We start from the raw sequence: 19,028 nt of genomic DNA, 5'->3' as shown, positions 1-19,028 counted from the left end.
TTGGTGAGCCATAAGTTACAATGGCAGACAGCCATACTAGACCCCAAAATGCTGTCCTCCTGGACCACCCTCTTAATTTATGATTGCAGACACCTGTCTTATCAATTACCTAGTTCAGCACAGGTGATTGCAATCATACATTAGGTGAGAAGTCCAGGAGCAGAGCATTTTGTACGTAATGGAACGGGTCATGTTGGAGGGTAGGCCATACGTTAAACTGCCATCATATTCATGGTACCTTAAACCTCCTTATGATGTCACTTCTCATGCACTATGTGCTGTGAGATCGCTCCCCCAGGCTACAGTACAGTTTGACAATTAAGGGTGAAGTTCCAGGCCACGCACTCTGTAGATGACTAAATAGTACCTGCCCCGCGACACGTGTCTATTTGATGGGCCCCTGATGCACTTCCCTACTGGGGCCTTTGCACCGTAGCAATGCAGAGTATGCACTACATGTCCAATGGTTCAACTGGAGCATATGTAGCTAGTGGGGATGGCTCAATGACCCTGCTTGTTTGTTACTGGTGTTAGGAATTGGCTGCTACAACTGTTGTTTAAAAAATATATATCATTCACTAACATAACATGGTAGGAATCGAACGAATGAATAATACTAGTTTTTCGTGTATTGTTGAATAATAACTCTCACCTGCTGTAATATACATAAGTTGTCCAGCCAGATATTTCCATCTTCTACCTTCTCATTGAGCTCACGAACTAGTGAAAATGTCGGAACTTGAGCGTTTGTTACAGTACCACAGTGAGACCACTAGGTGGCAATACTCACTGATGCACTCTATGCATCCCTCCTCCCGTCTCATTCCCTCTCTCCCTCCTCCTTATCCTAGCTCTTTTGGCTCCAACAGCAGCAGCATTCCCCTGCTCACCATCCATGGAGCAGCAGGCAAGCTAGAAGCCGTCAAGGAACAAGCAAGTGGAGAGAAAGGACAGAGCCTTGCAGGAAGCCTTCCTCACAACCTGACATAGAGCTGCAAGGGCAAGCAGATCTACCTAACCACCCTAATGCATTGCCCACCCTGGGGAGCAGGGCACATAAACTTTCTCCCATAGAGCTCAGCCTGCAGGATCTAGGGCTTGGAACAGGACTCTGCGCATAAAACTTCACTGATCTGATCTGGTGATTAGAGTGAACCCAGAAATCTGACGGGACTCAGGGAGTTTTCTTCCTCTCCATGTGCAGCAGTTTCAGACATCACCTTATTGCAGTGGAAACAGGTTGGGATTTGGGGGAGCAGCATATAGCCAAAGTGCAAGTCCCTTGTGAGAGAGCTTACTCACCCTAACCTCCTGGGAGCCGCACTCAGGATTACAACAGGAAGAATGTCAGGAGGATACTTGCAGACCTGGATATGGATGTCAGTTTTGGGGATGCTGTGTCTAGGCTGGGCTCAAGGTTGGTACCATGGGAAGTGAGGAGGGTGTGTGGTGTCACAGTGTAACGATTACTGGGAGATATCTCATCTTGCACATTCTCATCTCTATCATTCTCAACTATTTCATGTATCATTCTCAACTATTTCATGTATCATTTGTAGTATAGATTTTTATACAATATGGATTATTCAGGCTGGGGTTGTGATAGAATGCAATGATGGAGCAAGTGTACAGGTGTGTGTCTGGGCTCTTATGAGGCTCAGCCAATTTCTAGGCAGTGTAACCCTATCACTGCTGCAATGCATACTGCAAATATACCCTGTGAATTAAGTGATGTAGACTACTAAATTGTAACATTTGTGTGATTATATCTATCTATCTATCCTGCACCTGTTTGCAGACAGGGCAGTGTACTTGTCTCAGTATCTCGCTCAGCGTGTCATTGGTATTCTGAGCATACTCTATATACATTATCCAGAGTACCGGAGGGCAGGAGCGTTACTGTGGGTATCTATCTGCTCCTTCTATCCTCTATAGACGAAGTTTACAGCCAATGTAACCTTTAACTAAACTCATGTTTAAGCCTAGTCTAGTAGCCGCGTTTCAAGAATACTATTGACTGCAAAGGACCTCTGGTATTTCAGGGGTTAATATTGTTTTGTCTCCGTCGTTAAATGAATATGTTTTCACAGACAAAACAACCTGTCAGTGCAACATCTTTTGTGTTTCCAGCATGGAAGGGGTTAATTTGCTCAATGTCTTCCACCAGGCTGCTGGATTCAGAAAGAATGAAGTCAGTGATTTTGTTATTATTTTAAATAATCCACATGCCCTGCGTAATGCTATATATGGAGACATCATAGAGTGTTCAGCAATCCATATAGTTGCATTTCATGTGGAGTATGTCATTGTGAATATCTTGTATGGCAAAATAATTAAAATAAATGTTTTATAGTATATACTTTAATCAGAGCTCCATATTTCATCTCTGTCTGCAGAATGTTACTTCTGTGCAGTGTGGTTTTATATTTGGGGTACATCCATAGAGGTTTGTCTGAGGTGGCTTGAAGTTGGATTGGAGATTTTACCCTCCGCAATGTAATATCTTTGCACTAGGCAGTGAATGAGTATAATGGGCGGAATTCAATTGTTAACACGGTCCGGATCTCCCATCTAACGTGACAGGAGATCGCTGGCCGCTATTCAATTGTTGCCGTTTTTCGCGCTGATCGCGCCCAAAGTGGTTGGATTTAGCCGCATAAAGCAGCTACCCCCGACCAAAGTGATGGGCGTCACCGCGAAAAGTGATGTTTGGGCGCCCAAACAGGTCACTTTTCACACATTTCAGCTTGCACCCCGCTGGGGCTAGAATGAAATGGAGCGCTGGCAGCTGATCGCGCCCGACAGGAGCAACAATTGAATAGCTCCGTCAGGCGTGAAAGGGGTTCAAAACAATTGAATTCCGCCCAGTGTGTTAGTAAAGCTGTGTCCATCAGTATGGGTGTTTATATTTTTATACCATTTGCTAGGCATTCACTCCTATGGGTCAATCCTATCGGGTGCAAGTTGGGTCCTGCAAGACGTTTTTACGGCAAACACGCACGGCAAATTTCACTTGCAATCCAATTCCAAACTCGCATATCAGGTGAAAAGGTAGGGAAAGTCTTTATTTTAAGGTAAATATGTCGGGACACAGAGCAGGACCTCTGATACTCTTCCAATGAATAATCATGCACTTGGAGGGGTTTAGCATAATGTAGCCATTAAAGATATGACCGTTTTCTTGTGATATTCTCTGAAAAGCTCAATAATGGGATAAATGATGTAGAATAGGTATGTGGAGGTGTAAATGATGTAGAATAGGTATGTGGAGGTGTATTGATGGGAGAAGGGTTTTTGTACTTGCAGATGAGAGGTAAAAGTGTATATTCCAATTATTTAAATACTTGTATAAAAATACTGAAGAATATACAGACATTTTTCTGTACCCCAAAATGCTGGAAAGACTTTAATTTGCTGAATAACACTTGCTATCAGTTTTCAAAAGTACAAATATCATGCATTTGATACCTTTTAACAACTTCCAGTACTTTCCTTATGACCACTAACATCCTTTTATATGGTCCTGCTATCTCAGTTGCCACTTTTTTGGGGTCCAGGATGGTTTCCTCATGCATTTCTCCCAGTTCACTTTTTGTGGAAAACTCACACAAACTCGCTACAAGTAATTGGCATTTCTGATTGGATCTCGCATTCATGCATGTCTGGGAGTTTCATGGTACAAGCTCATTTTTGCAAACTTGCACCTAATTGGACTGAACCATAGTACACAAAAAAAAGCATTCAAGTTTATGTCCCAGACTTGAAACATGAGTGCTGTTTTACTAAACTTTTGCACAAGTTATATTTGTAAATATCTTCTAATAAGTTAAATGCAGCATATAATCAAATATATTTCTAATGGAGCATATACACGGTCAGATTTGTCAGATGAACGATTTGAATGATTTTATCAAAGATTTGAACGATTTTTCCCTGCATTAAAATGAATGGAATCGTCCAAGTTTGACTGCAAACACATCAGATGTCAGATATCGTTATCAGACCATCGGGAACGCGCATCGTTCAAATCGATCATCTGACAGTTCTGACATATATGTCAGATTTTCCTTCCGATATGAACGATTTTTTAAATCGTTATCGTTCAGATCTGAAGAAAAATCTGACCGTGTGTATGCACCATAATAATATGCCTGTTTGGAGTCTGAAGTGTACTGTAAACCACAGACTATGCAGCGTTTTTGTGTTTTTCATTAGTGTATATTACTCTGCATTACCTCCCTTGTCTGTTTATGCTTCACCATGCTCCGCGCACATTGAGAGCACTGTAAATCTTTCTGTATGAGTTATGGCATGTACTTGTCTGATGCATTCCATATCACAATGAAATGATATACAGACAAAAGAATCTCACACACCAACTATATAAATATAGGTTACTGTGTGTGCTAAGTAAAACTGCTTTAAAAGACATAATCAAAGAAACCTGAAATTTCAAAAGATAAGTTAGTTTACAGTGAATTGTAATATTTAATTGTCCCTTGCTATGAGTTTTCCATATATAAAAACATACATATGTTTTGTTGATCTGGTGCTGGAAAGTCATACTTGGCAGTATGCCATATTTATAATTAGGCAGGTACTGTACGTAAACATTAGTGCCTGTTCGCATCTCTCCGCTGTTAGTGCGCTCTGCAGCCAACAAATGCCTGAAAGTCACATTAAAGTAGGATGAATGGTTTCTTAGGGGCTTGTTCCCACCTTTTTTTTTTTTTTTTTTTAATAAAACTGTAGAATATGGAATGACCTATTTCTTATGCGTTAATACACCGCACACCACCAGTATTGCATTGACTATACCTCTTTCATACCGCCGTTTCGACCCGGGTAATATCTGGGTCGTAGCTTGGTGTGAAAGGGTCCCCGAAAAAACACTGGTCCAGTGACCTGGCAATCCAACCTGAGTAGCTTGCAGGGTTAAAAAAGGACAGACTGGATGAGCCAAGTGGTTCTTTTCTGCCATCAAATTCTATGGGCGGAATTCAATTCTTTTCATCCCCTATCGCGCCCGACGGAGCTATTCTATTCTTGCTCCTGTCGGGCGCGATCAGCTGCCAAGCACTACATTTCAGCTCGCAGCCCCTGGGGGATGAGAGCTGAAATGTGCGAAAAGTGACATGTTTGGGCGCCCAAACATCACTTTTCACGATCGCGCCCAGCACTTGGGTCGGGTTTAGCTGCTTTACGCGGCTAAACCTGACCTCTATGGGCGCGATCAGCGTGAAAATCTGGCACAATTGCATAGCGGCCCGCGATCTCCTGTCACTTTAGACGGGAGATGCGGGCCGCAAAATCAATTGAATTCCGCCCTATGTTTCTAACATGGGTTAAGACGCAGTGTGAACGGGTAACCCGGGTCTTTGGACCTGGGTCCCGTTTACTGCATGGGGAGAGGCGTATTCCCGGCGCTTGAATATGATGTCATCTCCAAGCACCAGCAGAAGAGTCCCACTGCACCCGTGTGCGGTGTAAAGGGGTCTGTCCCGGGTCTGACACGTATTGGAAACGTGTTCGAAATCCCGGGTCAGACCTGGGATTTTGGTGTAAAAGGGGTATAACAGTGCAGTGGATTATAAACACATAGAGAAGGTGCACATTGTGTTTTTTGCCCATTTACCCTGCAAATATGTTTATAGGCCCAAATCTTTAGCACATCATTTTGCAGATCTTTGACCCTTTTAGATTAAAAGAACATGCAAGCGGCTTTCTCATTACTATTGTTTCTGAATTCTCTGTCTAATTGTTATAATGTAATTGCAGTAATTCTAGTACATATTGCTTACTGTGTGAACTGCTGCCGGGGATGTTGGCACTTTTTCTAAATTTATTATATTAATACTTGTACTGGTCAGAAAAGTGCATTGTAAACTGTAAATGGCACAACTAATATTCCTGTAACTGATGTAAATACAAAACATAGGCCATGGAGTTCTCTAGGAAGAGAGCAATGGGAAGGTCACTTGGGAATGTAATGGAACCTGCAGCGCTATAGTTAGACACATTACTGTCTGGTGGATACAGAGCACTTGAGTCAGAGGTGCAGGTAATGCCATTGTTTGCAGAGTTAAGCGATTATATGCTACTGCGCATGTGCGAAAAGTCGTGAAACCCAAATGGTGCATGCGTTCCCCTGAGTGTACACTGAAAGCCTGATTCACTACGGATCACTATTGCGATCGCAGCTGCGGTTACGCACGCAGACTTGCTGCGAAAAAATGCTAATGTTTGCAATTGCAAAGCCAGCATAGAGACACCCACTATCGCTTTCTCACATTCGTAAGGCCTCTCAGACCTGCGTATACATCGGTAACATCGAGTAACGTCGGCCCCTCATGCACAATTACCTCAGCTCCGACCTTACTCAGAAATTGCAACTGTTGTCGCACGCAGTGAGTATACAAGCTGCGTATGCCGTTGCGGTGGCTAATTTATGCACACCCAGGAAACAGCATTCAAACGGACAGGCACGCCTGCGTTTCTACAGCCACACCCCCCCCCTCCCCCCCATCACCACCCACAAACGCGGCCGTCCAGTCCCTCTATCTGCAATGGCTTTGTATCTGCGTAAGTGATCGCAGTGCTAACTCGCGCACACTGCGGCGCCTGCGCAGAGCGCATCATTGGCCAATCTGCGTATGCTATTGCAGTTGCAATCTTTGATGAATCATGCCCTGAGTGTGCTATTGCATATAGAGGCGTTGGCATTATTACCGGCGAGGCAAAACCATGGACGTTCCTAGGTTGTGACTGGGAGGTGGCCTGCAGTGTGCACAAAAAAAGGCAGTCTCATGGGCATATTATGGGAGCACCAAGGGTGCGTCAGTTCCCAAACACAGAGCCGTAGACACAAAGGCCATGTTTAGCCGGAGTTCAGAAGGTGACACTGAGCCATAGTCATAGGTTAATGCAGGTGTCGATGGTGCGCTGATGGTTGAGTGTTTGTAACCCCCGGAATATTTGCACTGTCCTTTGTTATTGAAAGTAGGTGTCTCAGGATTTGCACTGTCTGGTGCACGCTAGTGAACAAGGAGAGGGCCGAAACTAGTATTTGCATATTATCACCGCTGCTACTCCGCCAAAAAATGCAACCGTAATGGCATTAGCGTCCTCCCTTGAATCAGCCCCAGAGTTTGACAATAATGAGGGTTTTAGGAAAGGAGTCACCATTTCTCTCACAGTGTGGTGGAATGGGCAAGGTATATTACACTTTTAATATAGATTCTGCTCCCACTTTTAAACTTTTTGGTCCTATTTAGCATAAATGTAACTTGTAAAACATAATTTGGACTTGTAGCTAAGTAGTTTTATTTTGTGCTACTGTGACGCTTGTTGTGTCTGACAATCCTGGGGGTGCAGCCTAGTTGGCAATTTCATTAGGATGTGTTAAATGACAGCATATAACTAATGTGGGCAATAGTTTGGCAGATATTCGAGACATGAGCTAATTGCTGTGTGACATGATTGAAGAGCGAGTTAAATGCCACCTGTGTGCACTCTGGTTTATCCAGAAGTAAAAAGGTAAAGAATAAATACATTTCTACTGGAATAGTCTGTTTCTGGGGTCATCGCAAACATGTGAAACTGATAAACTTTTGCCATACTCTCTAGCTCACTGCATCCTTGTTATGCTTGGGAAGAAGATGTTTGTGTTCCGGAGAAAGAAAGACTTGTGTTTTATACAAGACTCTTAGGGCCTGGTTCAGAGATGAGCGGAATTGCAGAGCTGCACACAAGCGGTTGTGCAATTCTGTCCATCTAAAATGCAAGTGCAGCAGGAGGTGTCTGTAGGAAACAGACACCTCCCTGCTGCATCTGCAATTTCAACCGAGAACGCACCCTGGAATAACAATTGCGACCTTCGCTGAAATTTACCGCAGCTTGTGAGGCCAGGAAATCTGCGTCCACCGTTGCAGACCCTGGCCTCTGCCCTCCCGGAAAACGAGGAAGACACCCCCCCACCCCCTCATTTACGGGAACGCCCCTGCTCCGCTTCCCAAACGCTGTGGCCTGTCAATCAGGTTGCGTCTGGGAGGCACTGCGGGCAGACTTGCAGATGGAGGGCTGCACATGGGCAGTACACATCCTGTGCATGAACAGTCCACTAACAATTGGAGATGTGCACTAAACATCTGGTTACCGTACATCTCTGAATCAGGCCCTCAGTCTTGTTGGCACTGCTGAAGCTTCAGAGAGAGTTCTGATTAGTTTAGGACTGTGTATAATAGCCAAAAGGCCAACTTGTTTGGGAAATGCTCTACAGCATTGCTGTACACCAGGCCTGGCCAACCTGTGGCTCTCTAGCTGTTGTGAAACTACACATCCCATCATGCCCTGCCACAGTGTTAGCATTCCCTAATAGTAAAACTGTGGCAGGGCATGCTAGTACTTGCAGTTTCACAACAGCTGGAGAGCCACAGGTTGGCCAGGCCTTCTGTACACTGTAGCCATCGATTCAAAGAAGCAATACCATGAAAACAAAATAGTCCATTAATGATTAATTGAAATGCATGTCCAGTGACTACCATGGCACCACAGTCACATAGTATATGAAGAAGTGACTAGAAAGTCCTTGGAAAGCCCCTTTGAGCTCCGTCTGTTCATGGACTGTAAAATGGGGATGGCCATTGGTAGGTTAACCATTGATGGTCACCATCGATAGTACCATTGGTGGTTAACCTTGATGGTATGAAACCATTGACCAGGAGCCATCAATTTCACCCACTGATGGTCATCCCTGCTCTAATACACAAGGGGCAACGGTCCAATCACATTGGGATGGAGCTTCATGCATTGCGTCACAGCATCAGGGAGGAGGGAAAAAAATCACAGGGCTCTGTGCCATCGTTGGTGGAGAACCATCTGATCTCTGCCATCGATGCAAAACCATCAGCCATCAGTGGGAAACCATCCATGGTTGTTAACCATTGATGGTCGATGGTCATCCCTATTTTAAAATTACCCCCTCCTTCTGCCAGCACATAAACATAAAGGCTTCCTGCACAGTACACAACAGTGAGAAGTCACAGATGCTTTCCAGCTAAAAGTCTGGCAAGTGATTGTGACTTTTATTAGGGCGAATGGACAGTTTCATGCATAAAAGTTACTTGCTATTTAAAGGGGAAAACTCGTTGATTAATAAGGCCCTTTATCTCTGCTCACCACACACCCTCTCCTAACCCTCCTTAGACCAGAAGTGCACAATAATTGTGTTGGTTCCCCAACTAGAGTTCCAGAATCTGTTTCTAGAGTTCCATATTTTCAGATATGCAATAGTCTTTTGGAAACTGACTACTCAGGGACCAATGGCACACTGACACTTGGGGACCCAAACCAATGGCACACTGACACTTGAGGTCCACCTGAAAGAAGAAATGTATTGAACTATTTTCCAGGGACACTTAGGGCTCACCCAGGGAATGCACGTAGATCACCATCATGTCATGTTTACTGAATGTAATATTTGTATTTTAATAAATATTACCTTCTATAGTCCAGAACATAACAATAGGTGATACAAATGGCATCTAACATGCAGACTAAAAGGAATTGTATTGTTTGGTTGCTTAATGCTGAGAAACAGAGACATTTCCCAGAACGCATCCATTAAACTTGGGACTAACCCTGGAAAGTAAGGAATCAGTACTAACTATGCCATTCCCTTAAGCAAAACGCACCTCTTGAACAGTCATCAATGCTTACTTAAAGTATACTTTATCAAACTAAACGATTAGAGCAGCTTAAATAATCATCCAATTTAGGGATAATTAATGTTGCCTGTAGCTATCAGGCTAGGACTAACTTCTGCTTAGGGAAGCCCTGATCTGCTGCATCTATGCAAATGTAAACCCCTAGTGGTGAAAGGCACATCCTATACCATAATACAATGGTTCACAAACTGGATGCTGTGGCACCTCAGAGTGCTACAGAGCAGCTGCAGGGGTGCCACAGATTGATGGTCCAGCACAAAATCAAATTATTTATGGTAAATGTGATAGGCAAAACCAGTGCTGGTGGCTGCCAAACATAAAATGTGTGGACAAACGGAAGCACTATCCTGTACACCACCACATAACTGAACCTGTCCTAAATTTACTTCATTTAATAATGTTTGCGGAGTTTCTCAGTAAGAAACTTTTGGGGTGCTGTAATACTCTAGGGTGCCATGAGTCACGAAAATTTGGGAACCACTGCCCTATTAAGCCAGTTTTGCCAATGGATATAAAACTGCTACTTCAAATAGGTGCTATTGCCTTGCTGCAGATGGCTGTCTAAAGCTGGGTACACACTGAGATGATCTAGGTACGATATGTTGTTTCCGGACGAATCTGACCGACATATCGGCCGCATTGCTCAGTGTGTAAGCCCAATATGCGCGCTCCCATTGTTGCATGCGGTATCGTCCATTTGGCAGTGCTGCACATCCAACCGGACGATAACGCATGCGGCCCTGTTGCAGGTAATGAAGGACGTACGAGGGATCATTCAGTCATTCATTACCTCTTTCTAATGTGTACTCGAGGTGCTATATGTCGGTCCGTTGGGCCGACATATCGTGGTGGTACACATCGCTCAGTGTGTACCTGGCATTAGTTGTTGGATATTTAGGTTTAGGTTGCATTGTCAGATGTTTACACTGTGACCATTTATGCACTGCTTATTGCCAAGGGTCCTCGGCTGTGATCCACCAGCAGTTGGGTAAATCTGTTGCTGTGTATTCCTGCTATGCTGGTCTGAAATACGCTGCAACAGAGTAAGAAGCAAAATCCTTCAGACATGCCTATAAAAGGGAAACATTGGGATCTTGAGAATGTGTTGGAAACTAGCATATTGCTCTTTATCTACAGTCAGGGTTTTATGTCAGGGCTATGAAACTGAATCGTCCTAATAAATTTAAGGTAGAACTTTGGCCCCTGCCCATGGCTTCTCAGGCCAATATTACTGCAGGATGGTTTACAATATGATCCTAAATCACCACTACCAACTGCCAGGACACCTGTGAGTGTTTACGGCCAGACTGGCGTACTGTATGACTGGCATGTCTGTCACACTGTTACTTTGCCAGTGAATTGATCACAAGATGAGCAGAGGTACTGTTAAGTCTCTTCTGCCATGTGTTCAATGCAATGGCACCAGCAGCCATACATTAGAAGTCTTTGGTAATCAATATATCAGGTGCACAGTGTGGCTCACTAATTGTGCTGTGGAAGATGATCTAATTCTATGCCGGACTAGTAAAGATAATAAGTCTATGGTGTTTCTATTCCAACTTCAATTTATTACTGTATGTTCCCTAGACACTCTGAATCAAGGCAACTTGGATGGATAGGTATTTATCTTAAAGCAGCAATGCACATTGTATTTCCTTGGCCAATTATAGTTTTCCTGAACCCAAACTTAAAGCTTCTACCTCCACCCTTTTAATATACAATGATTTTAATTGGAATAGGTTTTCCAGTACCAGACAGCTAGTTTCACTATCGCTAATACCCCTTTTACACCAACCGAATAACCCGGGTTATTGCCGGGTCAATCCGGGTCGATGCTCTGTGTGAACGGCTTCCAGAAAAATTTCCCGGGTTGATTTACCCGGAAATCTTACTCTGGTTGAGAGCAGGGTTGAAAACGGGTTGTTCCCGTGTCATGCGGCAGTGTGAACAGGTGCTACCCGGATTATTTTACCTGGCTACATTCTGCTATTAGCTGATTGGAGCTTCTGGGGTGCTGGCAGATGATGTCATTTGTCAGGGCCCTGCAGAGAGACGCACACGCAGCCATTATTTGCCTGCCTAACCTCCTGCACAGAGCCTGCACCACAGCCTGACCAACTCCCACAAAACACAGGCTGATACACAGGCTGCCACAGTCAGAACTGCAGCCTGCACCACAGCCTGACCAGCAGCTCCAAACGCAGGCTGATACACAGCCATAACAGCAGCCTGACCCACAGCCTGTTGCTACAGCAGCATGTGTGCTGCATCGAACTGGACCGATGCCGATATCCGAGAGCTACTGCTCACCAGGGCGGAGGAAGAAATTAAACGCTAGATGACCGGCACAGTGAAAGATGCAGTAGTGTACCACAATATAGCCAAGATGCTTGAGTCCCGAGGGATAAAACGCACGCAGCAGCAAGTGGTCAATAAATTGAAGGCCTTGCGTAAGCAGTTCACTAAAGTGCACGATCATAACCGCAACAAAAGTGGTGCAGGCCGCAAGGAATGGGTGCATTACCAATTGTGCTACAGCGCTTTTGAAAATACAGCGCTTTCAAACACCATAGCACTGTCCTCCTCAATTGCGCCATCCTGCTCCAGCCAGCAGGACGATAGTCAAGAGGTACCGGCTGCACAGGTTACCCTGCCGTCCTCGCAAAGCAGACCAACATCACAGCTCCTACTGACCGATGAGCCTGGAGAAGGTAGTGGGATGGATTCATCTGTGAATGCTGACAGTATCACTACCACCATAGATGAGGTAGTTGAGACAAGCTCAGAGACTGCGCCCCCTAAAAAGACCCCTCCGCTATGCGCTAATAGTAAGTATTTTTAAAAAGAAAAACACCCAAATTACACACACACACACACACACACACACACACACACACACACACACACACACACACACACACACACACACACACACACACACACACACACACACACACACACACACACACACACACACTCTCTCTCTCTCTCTCTCTCTACATTCACTTAAATCCAAATGGTAACTGTTGCAGAGTGCTGCTAGCGTGCAGGCAGGGCCGAAACTAGGATTTTTGGCACCAGGGGCAAGACAGTAATTTGGCGCCCCCCATGTAATTCCCCCTGCAGTAGTGCCCATATTGTAATGCCCCCATAGTAATGCCCATATGTTAATTGCCCCTGTAGTGCCCACCATACAGTAATGTAGTGCCCATGCTCCCATATTAATGCCCCTGTAGTGCCCATGCTTTCATAGTAATGCACCTGTAGTGCCCATGCTCTCATAGTAATGCCCCTGTATTGCCCATGCCCCATAGTAATATCCCTGTAGTGCCCTTACAGTAATGCCCCTGTAGTGCTCATGCCCCCACAGTAATGCCCCTGTGGTAATGCCCCTGTAGTGCCCATGCCCCAATAGTAATGCCCCTGTAGTGCTCATGCCCCATTAGTAACGCCCCTTATTGCCTATGCCCCCATAGTAATGCCCCTGCCCCCATAATAATGCCCCTGTAGTGCAGCTTATTAAAAAAAAAAAAATACTTACCTTGAACCCCGCTCCTGCATCCAGCGTTGCGTCTGGTCCGCCGGCTGCTCCTTGGAACTATGGGGGAGATGTCATGACGTCTCCCCCATAGTGCCCGTGGGGAGAGCCGGAAGCTGGAGTTCGGGAGAGAACTCCAGCCTCCGGCTCCGGCTACACCGCGTCGCTGCAGAGAAGGAGCCGGGCGCCCGCTGGTAATAAATATTACCAGCGGACGTCCGGCTTGGAGCCTCTCTGCAGCGCCGGGCTGGAGGTCACTGGCACCAGGTACAGCGGCTCACCCGGTGCACGTGCACTTCCAGCCCCCCCCTAGTTGCGGCCCTGGTGCAGGTAGATAGAAGGCCACAAGCACATGTCGTGTACGCAAACACCACTGCTATCTTTATGTTGGCTCAGTGCATATTATATTTTTGTTTTTGTTTCTCCCCTTTGCAGTCTACAATGTGCCACCTAGAAAGAAGAAGCTCAACAGGTCGGAGTAAGCGGCTAGAGCGATGACTTCTGTGATCGTGGAGCATCTCCGTGAATTGGATGCCGACATTCAGAGGCAGGAGGATGCCAGATTGGATCGGTTTCTAGAGTCCGAAAGGCAAATGCAGCAGTCATTTATGAGGCAATTAATGGATATGCAGGAGAGACAGATGTTGTTTTTAGAGCACACATTTGGTCGTGGCTATCCAAACCAAACACAGCTATTACCACAGGCCCCAGTGTACCCAGAACACAGATTTGGGCAGTGCAATATGGGGCCCAATTATTACAACTCTAGCACTAACCCTAACACAACACAAACAAACCAAGAGTCACCACAGTATACAGTGTATAGGCAATTGGCGTAAACATGGCCATTTAAAATAATTTATCGTTGTACCAACCGGTACATGTTCTATTTTAGTTTTGTTTTTTTATATTGTGTGGCTAAAATTATCATGTTTATTGTGTGATGGCACTTTTCATTTTTTTATTACTTTTATAGTATATTGTTTTGCCCGCAGGGATCTATAAGGCACTTTTCTTTTATACTGGGCATACGATGTTTGACATATGTTTTATACTGTTTTTGTACTTTTTCTACAATCTGAGAATGTGTTAAAACTGTTCTATTAAAAAACACAATATATGCACATGGTTAAAGTAAAAAAAAACAAAAAACTTTAAAACCAAATAAACCAAAAACATGTTTGGAATATCAAATTTTGCCTTTTTATTTTAAATCAATAAGGGAAGGTTTGTGAAAATGGTGGCCCGGATGAGCTCGGCGCTGTCCTCATGCTCCCCCACGTAGCTTACTGCATCACTTGTAATGCCCCCACCTCAGTGTCCTGCACATTCCACTCGGGAAGGAAGTGGTCCTTTTGAATTTCGCAAATGTTATGCAGTATGCAGCAGGCTGCTACTACATGGGGCATGATTTTTAGGTCCACATCATTCCTCTTCATGAGACAGCGCCAACGTCCTTTTAAATGTCCAAAAGCATTTTCCACAGCCATCCGGGCAGAGCTTAGGCTGTGAGTGTAGGTGACCTTTTCCGGGGACAACTGTACATGTTGTGTATAACCCTTCATTAGCCAATGCTTCAAAGGATATGCCGCATCGCCAATGATGTGGACCGGGACCTCCACGCCATCTACGGTCACCGATTTCTGTTAAACAAAAAATATGGTCACTATAATGAGAAGTGACATAAGGTGTATTCATATGGTGGTCAAGTAGGTTTCAAAAATTTTATGTATTTTATAGCACAATATATATGTTGGCAAATACTTTGGAATATCATGCATTCCACACCATTTCACACTTCATATTTTGCTGAAGCACATTATAGTGGACAAAAAGAGAAAAAGGACCATATATTCTTACCTCTCTAGGGAAAAGTCATCCACCCCGCTTTTCCTCTGCTATACTGTACAAGTCAGAGTTGGCTAGTACTCTGGCGTCATGTGTCCGTCCAGGCCAGCCTATGAATACTCTTTTTTTTTGTTTGTTTTTTGTTTTACAGATGTTTTCTACCAACAAAAAACATAAATTAAAAGTAGATCTGAAAGATTAATTGGTACAAATTTACTTACCAGTATCGGTGGTCCACAACAGCTTGAAGAATAATGGAATGCCACCCTTTACGATTATAATAATCCACAGGGTTTTCATGGGGGGCGATGATGGGAATGTGGGTCCCGTCTATGGCACCAGCACACTGCGGATACCCACGCCTGAGGAAGCCTTGGATGGTTTCATCTAGGCGCTGTCCTTCTGGCAAGGAGATAAAGCGCTGGTCAGTGGCGGGCTGGGCCGGGGGGCAGGGTGCCATCTGCCCCCCGGGCCTGTACAATTCTCATGTTCCAGGGCTGCCAGGATGCGGCAGGATGCAATGCTCCTGCTCCCGTGGCCGTGCTGCTGTCCACAGGAGACATCCGATCCGATTAAAATAACAGGGGCTAAAAGAAAATGGCTGCCCCCATCAGGCTACAAAAAAATGGCCGCTGTCGACCAATGGGGAGCCAGGTTTCCCTACCCAGAATTCCCAGAGGCTGGAGAATGTGCGAAGGGGCGTGGCTTATCGGGGGAGTTGGGAAGAGCCTAAAAGGAGTTGAATGGCACCCATGCAGGAGAGAGGGCAGAGTATGGGAAGGCCTGCATCCTGTCTTCACCCATACCAGGTAAGTGGAAGGTGGAGTGGGGCATATAATATATATATATATATATATATATATATATATATATATATATATAATTTATATTAGTGTGTCACAGTGGCATAAAGTTTGCGTTGCTTTGTTATTTAAAATGTGTGTGCTGACTAAGTGTGCCTGTATGTGTGTGTCGGTGTGTGTGTGTGTGTGAGAGCGTGTATGTACATCGTGCTTGCCTACCCTCCCGATTTGGTCGGGAGCCTCCCGAAAATTGGGTGCCGCTCCCGACCTCCCGGGAAGGCAGGCAAGTCTCCCGGCAGCTGCCGACCCCTCCTGCCCCCCACCGCAATTACAAGAAGCTCCCCGGCAGCAGGGGGCCTGTGACGCGATTCACGCTGAATCGCATCATTTTGGCCCCGCCCCCCTGCTTCACACTGCCTGTAATATCGGCAGTGCAGCGGGGCCAAAATTACGTGATCGCGCGGCTCCGCCCCCCGCTCCGCCCGCAAACTCTTGTAGTCTGGCCGGCCCCGCCCCCATTTGCTGGCTACGCCCCCCCAGTCAAACCGATCTGGCTGCTCCCTCACGGAAGGGGCAGCCAGATAGTCGGCAAGCATGATGTACATACATATATATAGTTGAAGTGGAATCTTGAAGTGGGGGTATGGAAATATCAGGGGGGCTTTACTTAGGTAGGCCCAAATCCTAAGCCCCCTGATACTTCCATACCCCCACTTCCTCCTACCCACAGCACACCTTCCCTCACAGTCACAGCACAGCACACCACACACCATAGCTCATAGCATACTTCACACCGCCCACGTCAACCTGCTCTGCTGTGGTGTCCGTGCTCTCTTCCCTGGAACCTTCACCAATCTTTGTCCTAGGTGGCACTGGCATTTTGAATTCAGTTCCGGCTGTGAGCAAATGACGGCTCGCGGACCAGCAGCCAATCAACGTGCGGCCACGTGACCGCTCCTGATTGGCTGCCGGTCTGCTAAAAGTGATTGGCTGGCGACCAGAGCCAAATTTAGACTTGCAGCTGCTTGGTGACCGGTGCTGAGACAATGATAGTCCCAGCGCCGGCCTCCCTTGATTGGCTGCTGCTCCACGAGCCATGATTGATTCGCGGCCGAAATCAAATTTAAACGAGCAGAGAGCAGCCGCTTGTCGACAGTGACAGTCCCAGTGCCGGGCGGGTGCCGAAGTGAAGTGATGGCATGACATACCATTTCATACCGGCACACTTCAAGCACTGTAATAAAAAAATAAATACATATATATATATATATATATATATATATATATATATATATATATATATATAGACAAGAGGTCGAAAACAAGCACCTTAAACTGGCCACACACTAGACTAACTTTCATCCAACCAGCCAACTAGTTGATTGGTTGGAATGAAAATCTGGTAAGGAATTGGAGTAAATGATGATCAGCAATTTGCTCCTAAATGCCAGAAAAAAGATGAAAATGGTCGTCAGACAAGTTTGTTAAATGTTTGATCTAAACAATTTGTTCAAACAACAGTTTCTGTCCATTTTCCGGCGTTTGGGAGCAAATTGCTGATTGTCATTTGCTTTCATTCCTTACCAGATTTTCATTCCAACCAATCAACTAGTTGGTCTAGTGTGTGGCCAGCTTTATAGTATAATGGTGGGTACACACTACACAATATGCTCCCTGAGCGATATCGTGTAGTGTGTCCCCGGCAGGCTGTGCTCAATGTCGTTCATGACATTGAGCACAGCCGCTGAACGATATCATTAACGATATCGTTCAGCGCCGGGCTCTCTCCCCCATTCCCTGACATGCAGCAACCTGACGAGATAGTCAGGTTGGCCTGCATGTCAGCCCGATGAACGCGCGTCATCGTTCATCTTTTTGGGGTTAAAAATGGACGATAAAGTGGACGACTGAACGATAACGATATCGTTCAGTCGTCCACTTTATCGCCCAGTGTGTACGCACCTTTATATATTCAATGTCATTGAAAAAAAAAAAGGAATTATTATGTGTACCACATAGGATCAAAAATCAGGCATGTAGTAGTTTAATTTGTCATCAGGCCGTGGTGCACACTCCCAACATTATTGTCACGCCCATTTTTTAAATTGCATTTGCCAGTAGAAAAGCCGGGCCACTTGCTTTGGTTTGCCCCCCAGGCTGAAAGTTGCCAGCCAGCCCCTGGCGCTAGTATAGGGTATCCACTAATGCCCGCGTCACCTGGTAAATGATCTTGCAGACTGTGCCAATCCCAACACCAAATAGACAGGAGAGTGTGCGGTACTCTCTGGGGGTAGCATACCACCAGAGTGCAATGGCTAATCTCCTGATTGGGGTGATGGGCTTTCGGTAGTTGGTGGTCTGCATCATCAGTGTTGGTGCCAGTAATTCCAATATATAATAAAAGGTGGCACACGACATCCAAAAGTGTTCCAGCCACTGCTCCACTTGGAAAGCTTCTACAGTCAGCATGAAAGCTTCTCCATGGTGGCGGTCTCCGGCCCACATTCTTCGATTTCTCATCGTGGTCAATCTCATCATGGTGGTGATGTATGGTGGTGATGTTGGCTGAAATCAGTGCTCTCCTCCTGCACAAATATTGGCATCGAAATCTGGCCCTCTCAGCCAAGAATTGCGCTCTCCTCCTCGAACCCTGCACAAGGTGCCACATCATAAAAAGCTGCATCCAATTCTCTGTTGCTGAAATCAACAGAAAGCTGAAAACATCGGGAATACCCACATGTGCTCCGTCTGCCATCATTGCTGCAAAGCTGTAAGCAGTCCCCACCCCTCTCTTTTGTTGCCTTTTGTGACCTCATCTTTGTCAGCCCTTAAAAAAGTCCATTTTTAATGACATCTATAGGGAAAAGCAGGGATTGCCCGGGTTCAGTGTGAACGGGGCAAACCCGGGAATAACCCGGGTCGAGTTGCAGTGTAAAGCGGTCTGAAGCCGAGTTCGACCTGGGATTGACCAGTGTTCAAATTCCAGGGTCGGACCCGGGATTTTGGTGTAAAAGGGGTATAAGTCTCATTCACCTTCTAAGCTCATTTTGGTACCATGGTAAAATAGTTTGTATCAAACCCATGATAGCTGGTTTATAGTAGCATCCACAGGAA

General features: G+C 45.4%; 1 protein-coding gene across 2 annotated transcripts in view; it reads left to right on the top strand.

The window, feature by feature from the left end:
* Positions 1–537: 537 nt before the first annotated feature.
* The window catches only part of SDK2 (sidekick cell adhesion molecule 2), a 764,937-nt gene continuing 746,446 nt past the window's right edge, over positions 538–19,028 (top strand). For both annotated transcript variants that reach the window (XM_088474541.1, XM_088474538.1), the window contains exon 1: positions 538–1,417. In XM_088474541.1, the coding sequence (XP_088330667.1) occupies positions 1,345–1,417 (73 nt within the window). In that variant the 5' untranslated portion in view covers positions 538–1,344. The remainder of the gene's footprint in view (positions 1,418–19,028) is intronic.

Source organism: Taudactylus pleione, unplaced genomic scaffold (assembly GCF_031769625.1).
Source record: "Taudactylus pleione unplaced genomic scaffold, aTauple2 ptg000016l, whole genome shotgun sequence".
Classification (NCBI taxonomy): domain Eukaryota; kingdom Metazoa; phylum Chordata; class Amphibia; order Anura; family Myobatrachidae; genus Taudactylus; species Taudactylus pleione.
This window is presented reverse-complemented; position numbering and strand designations above follow the sequence as displayed.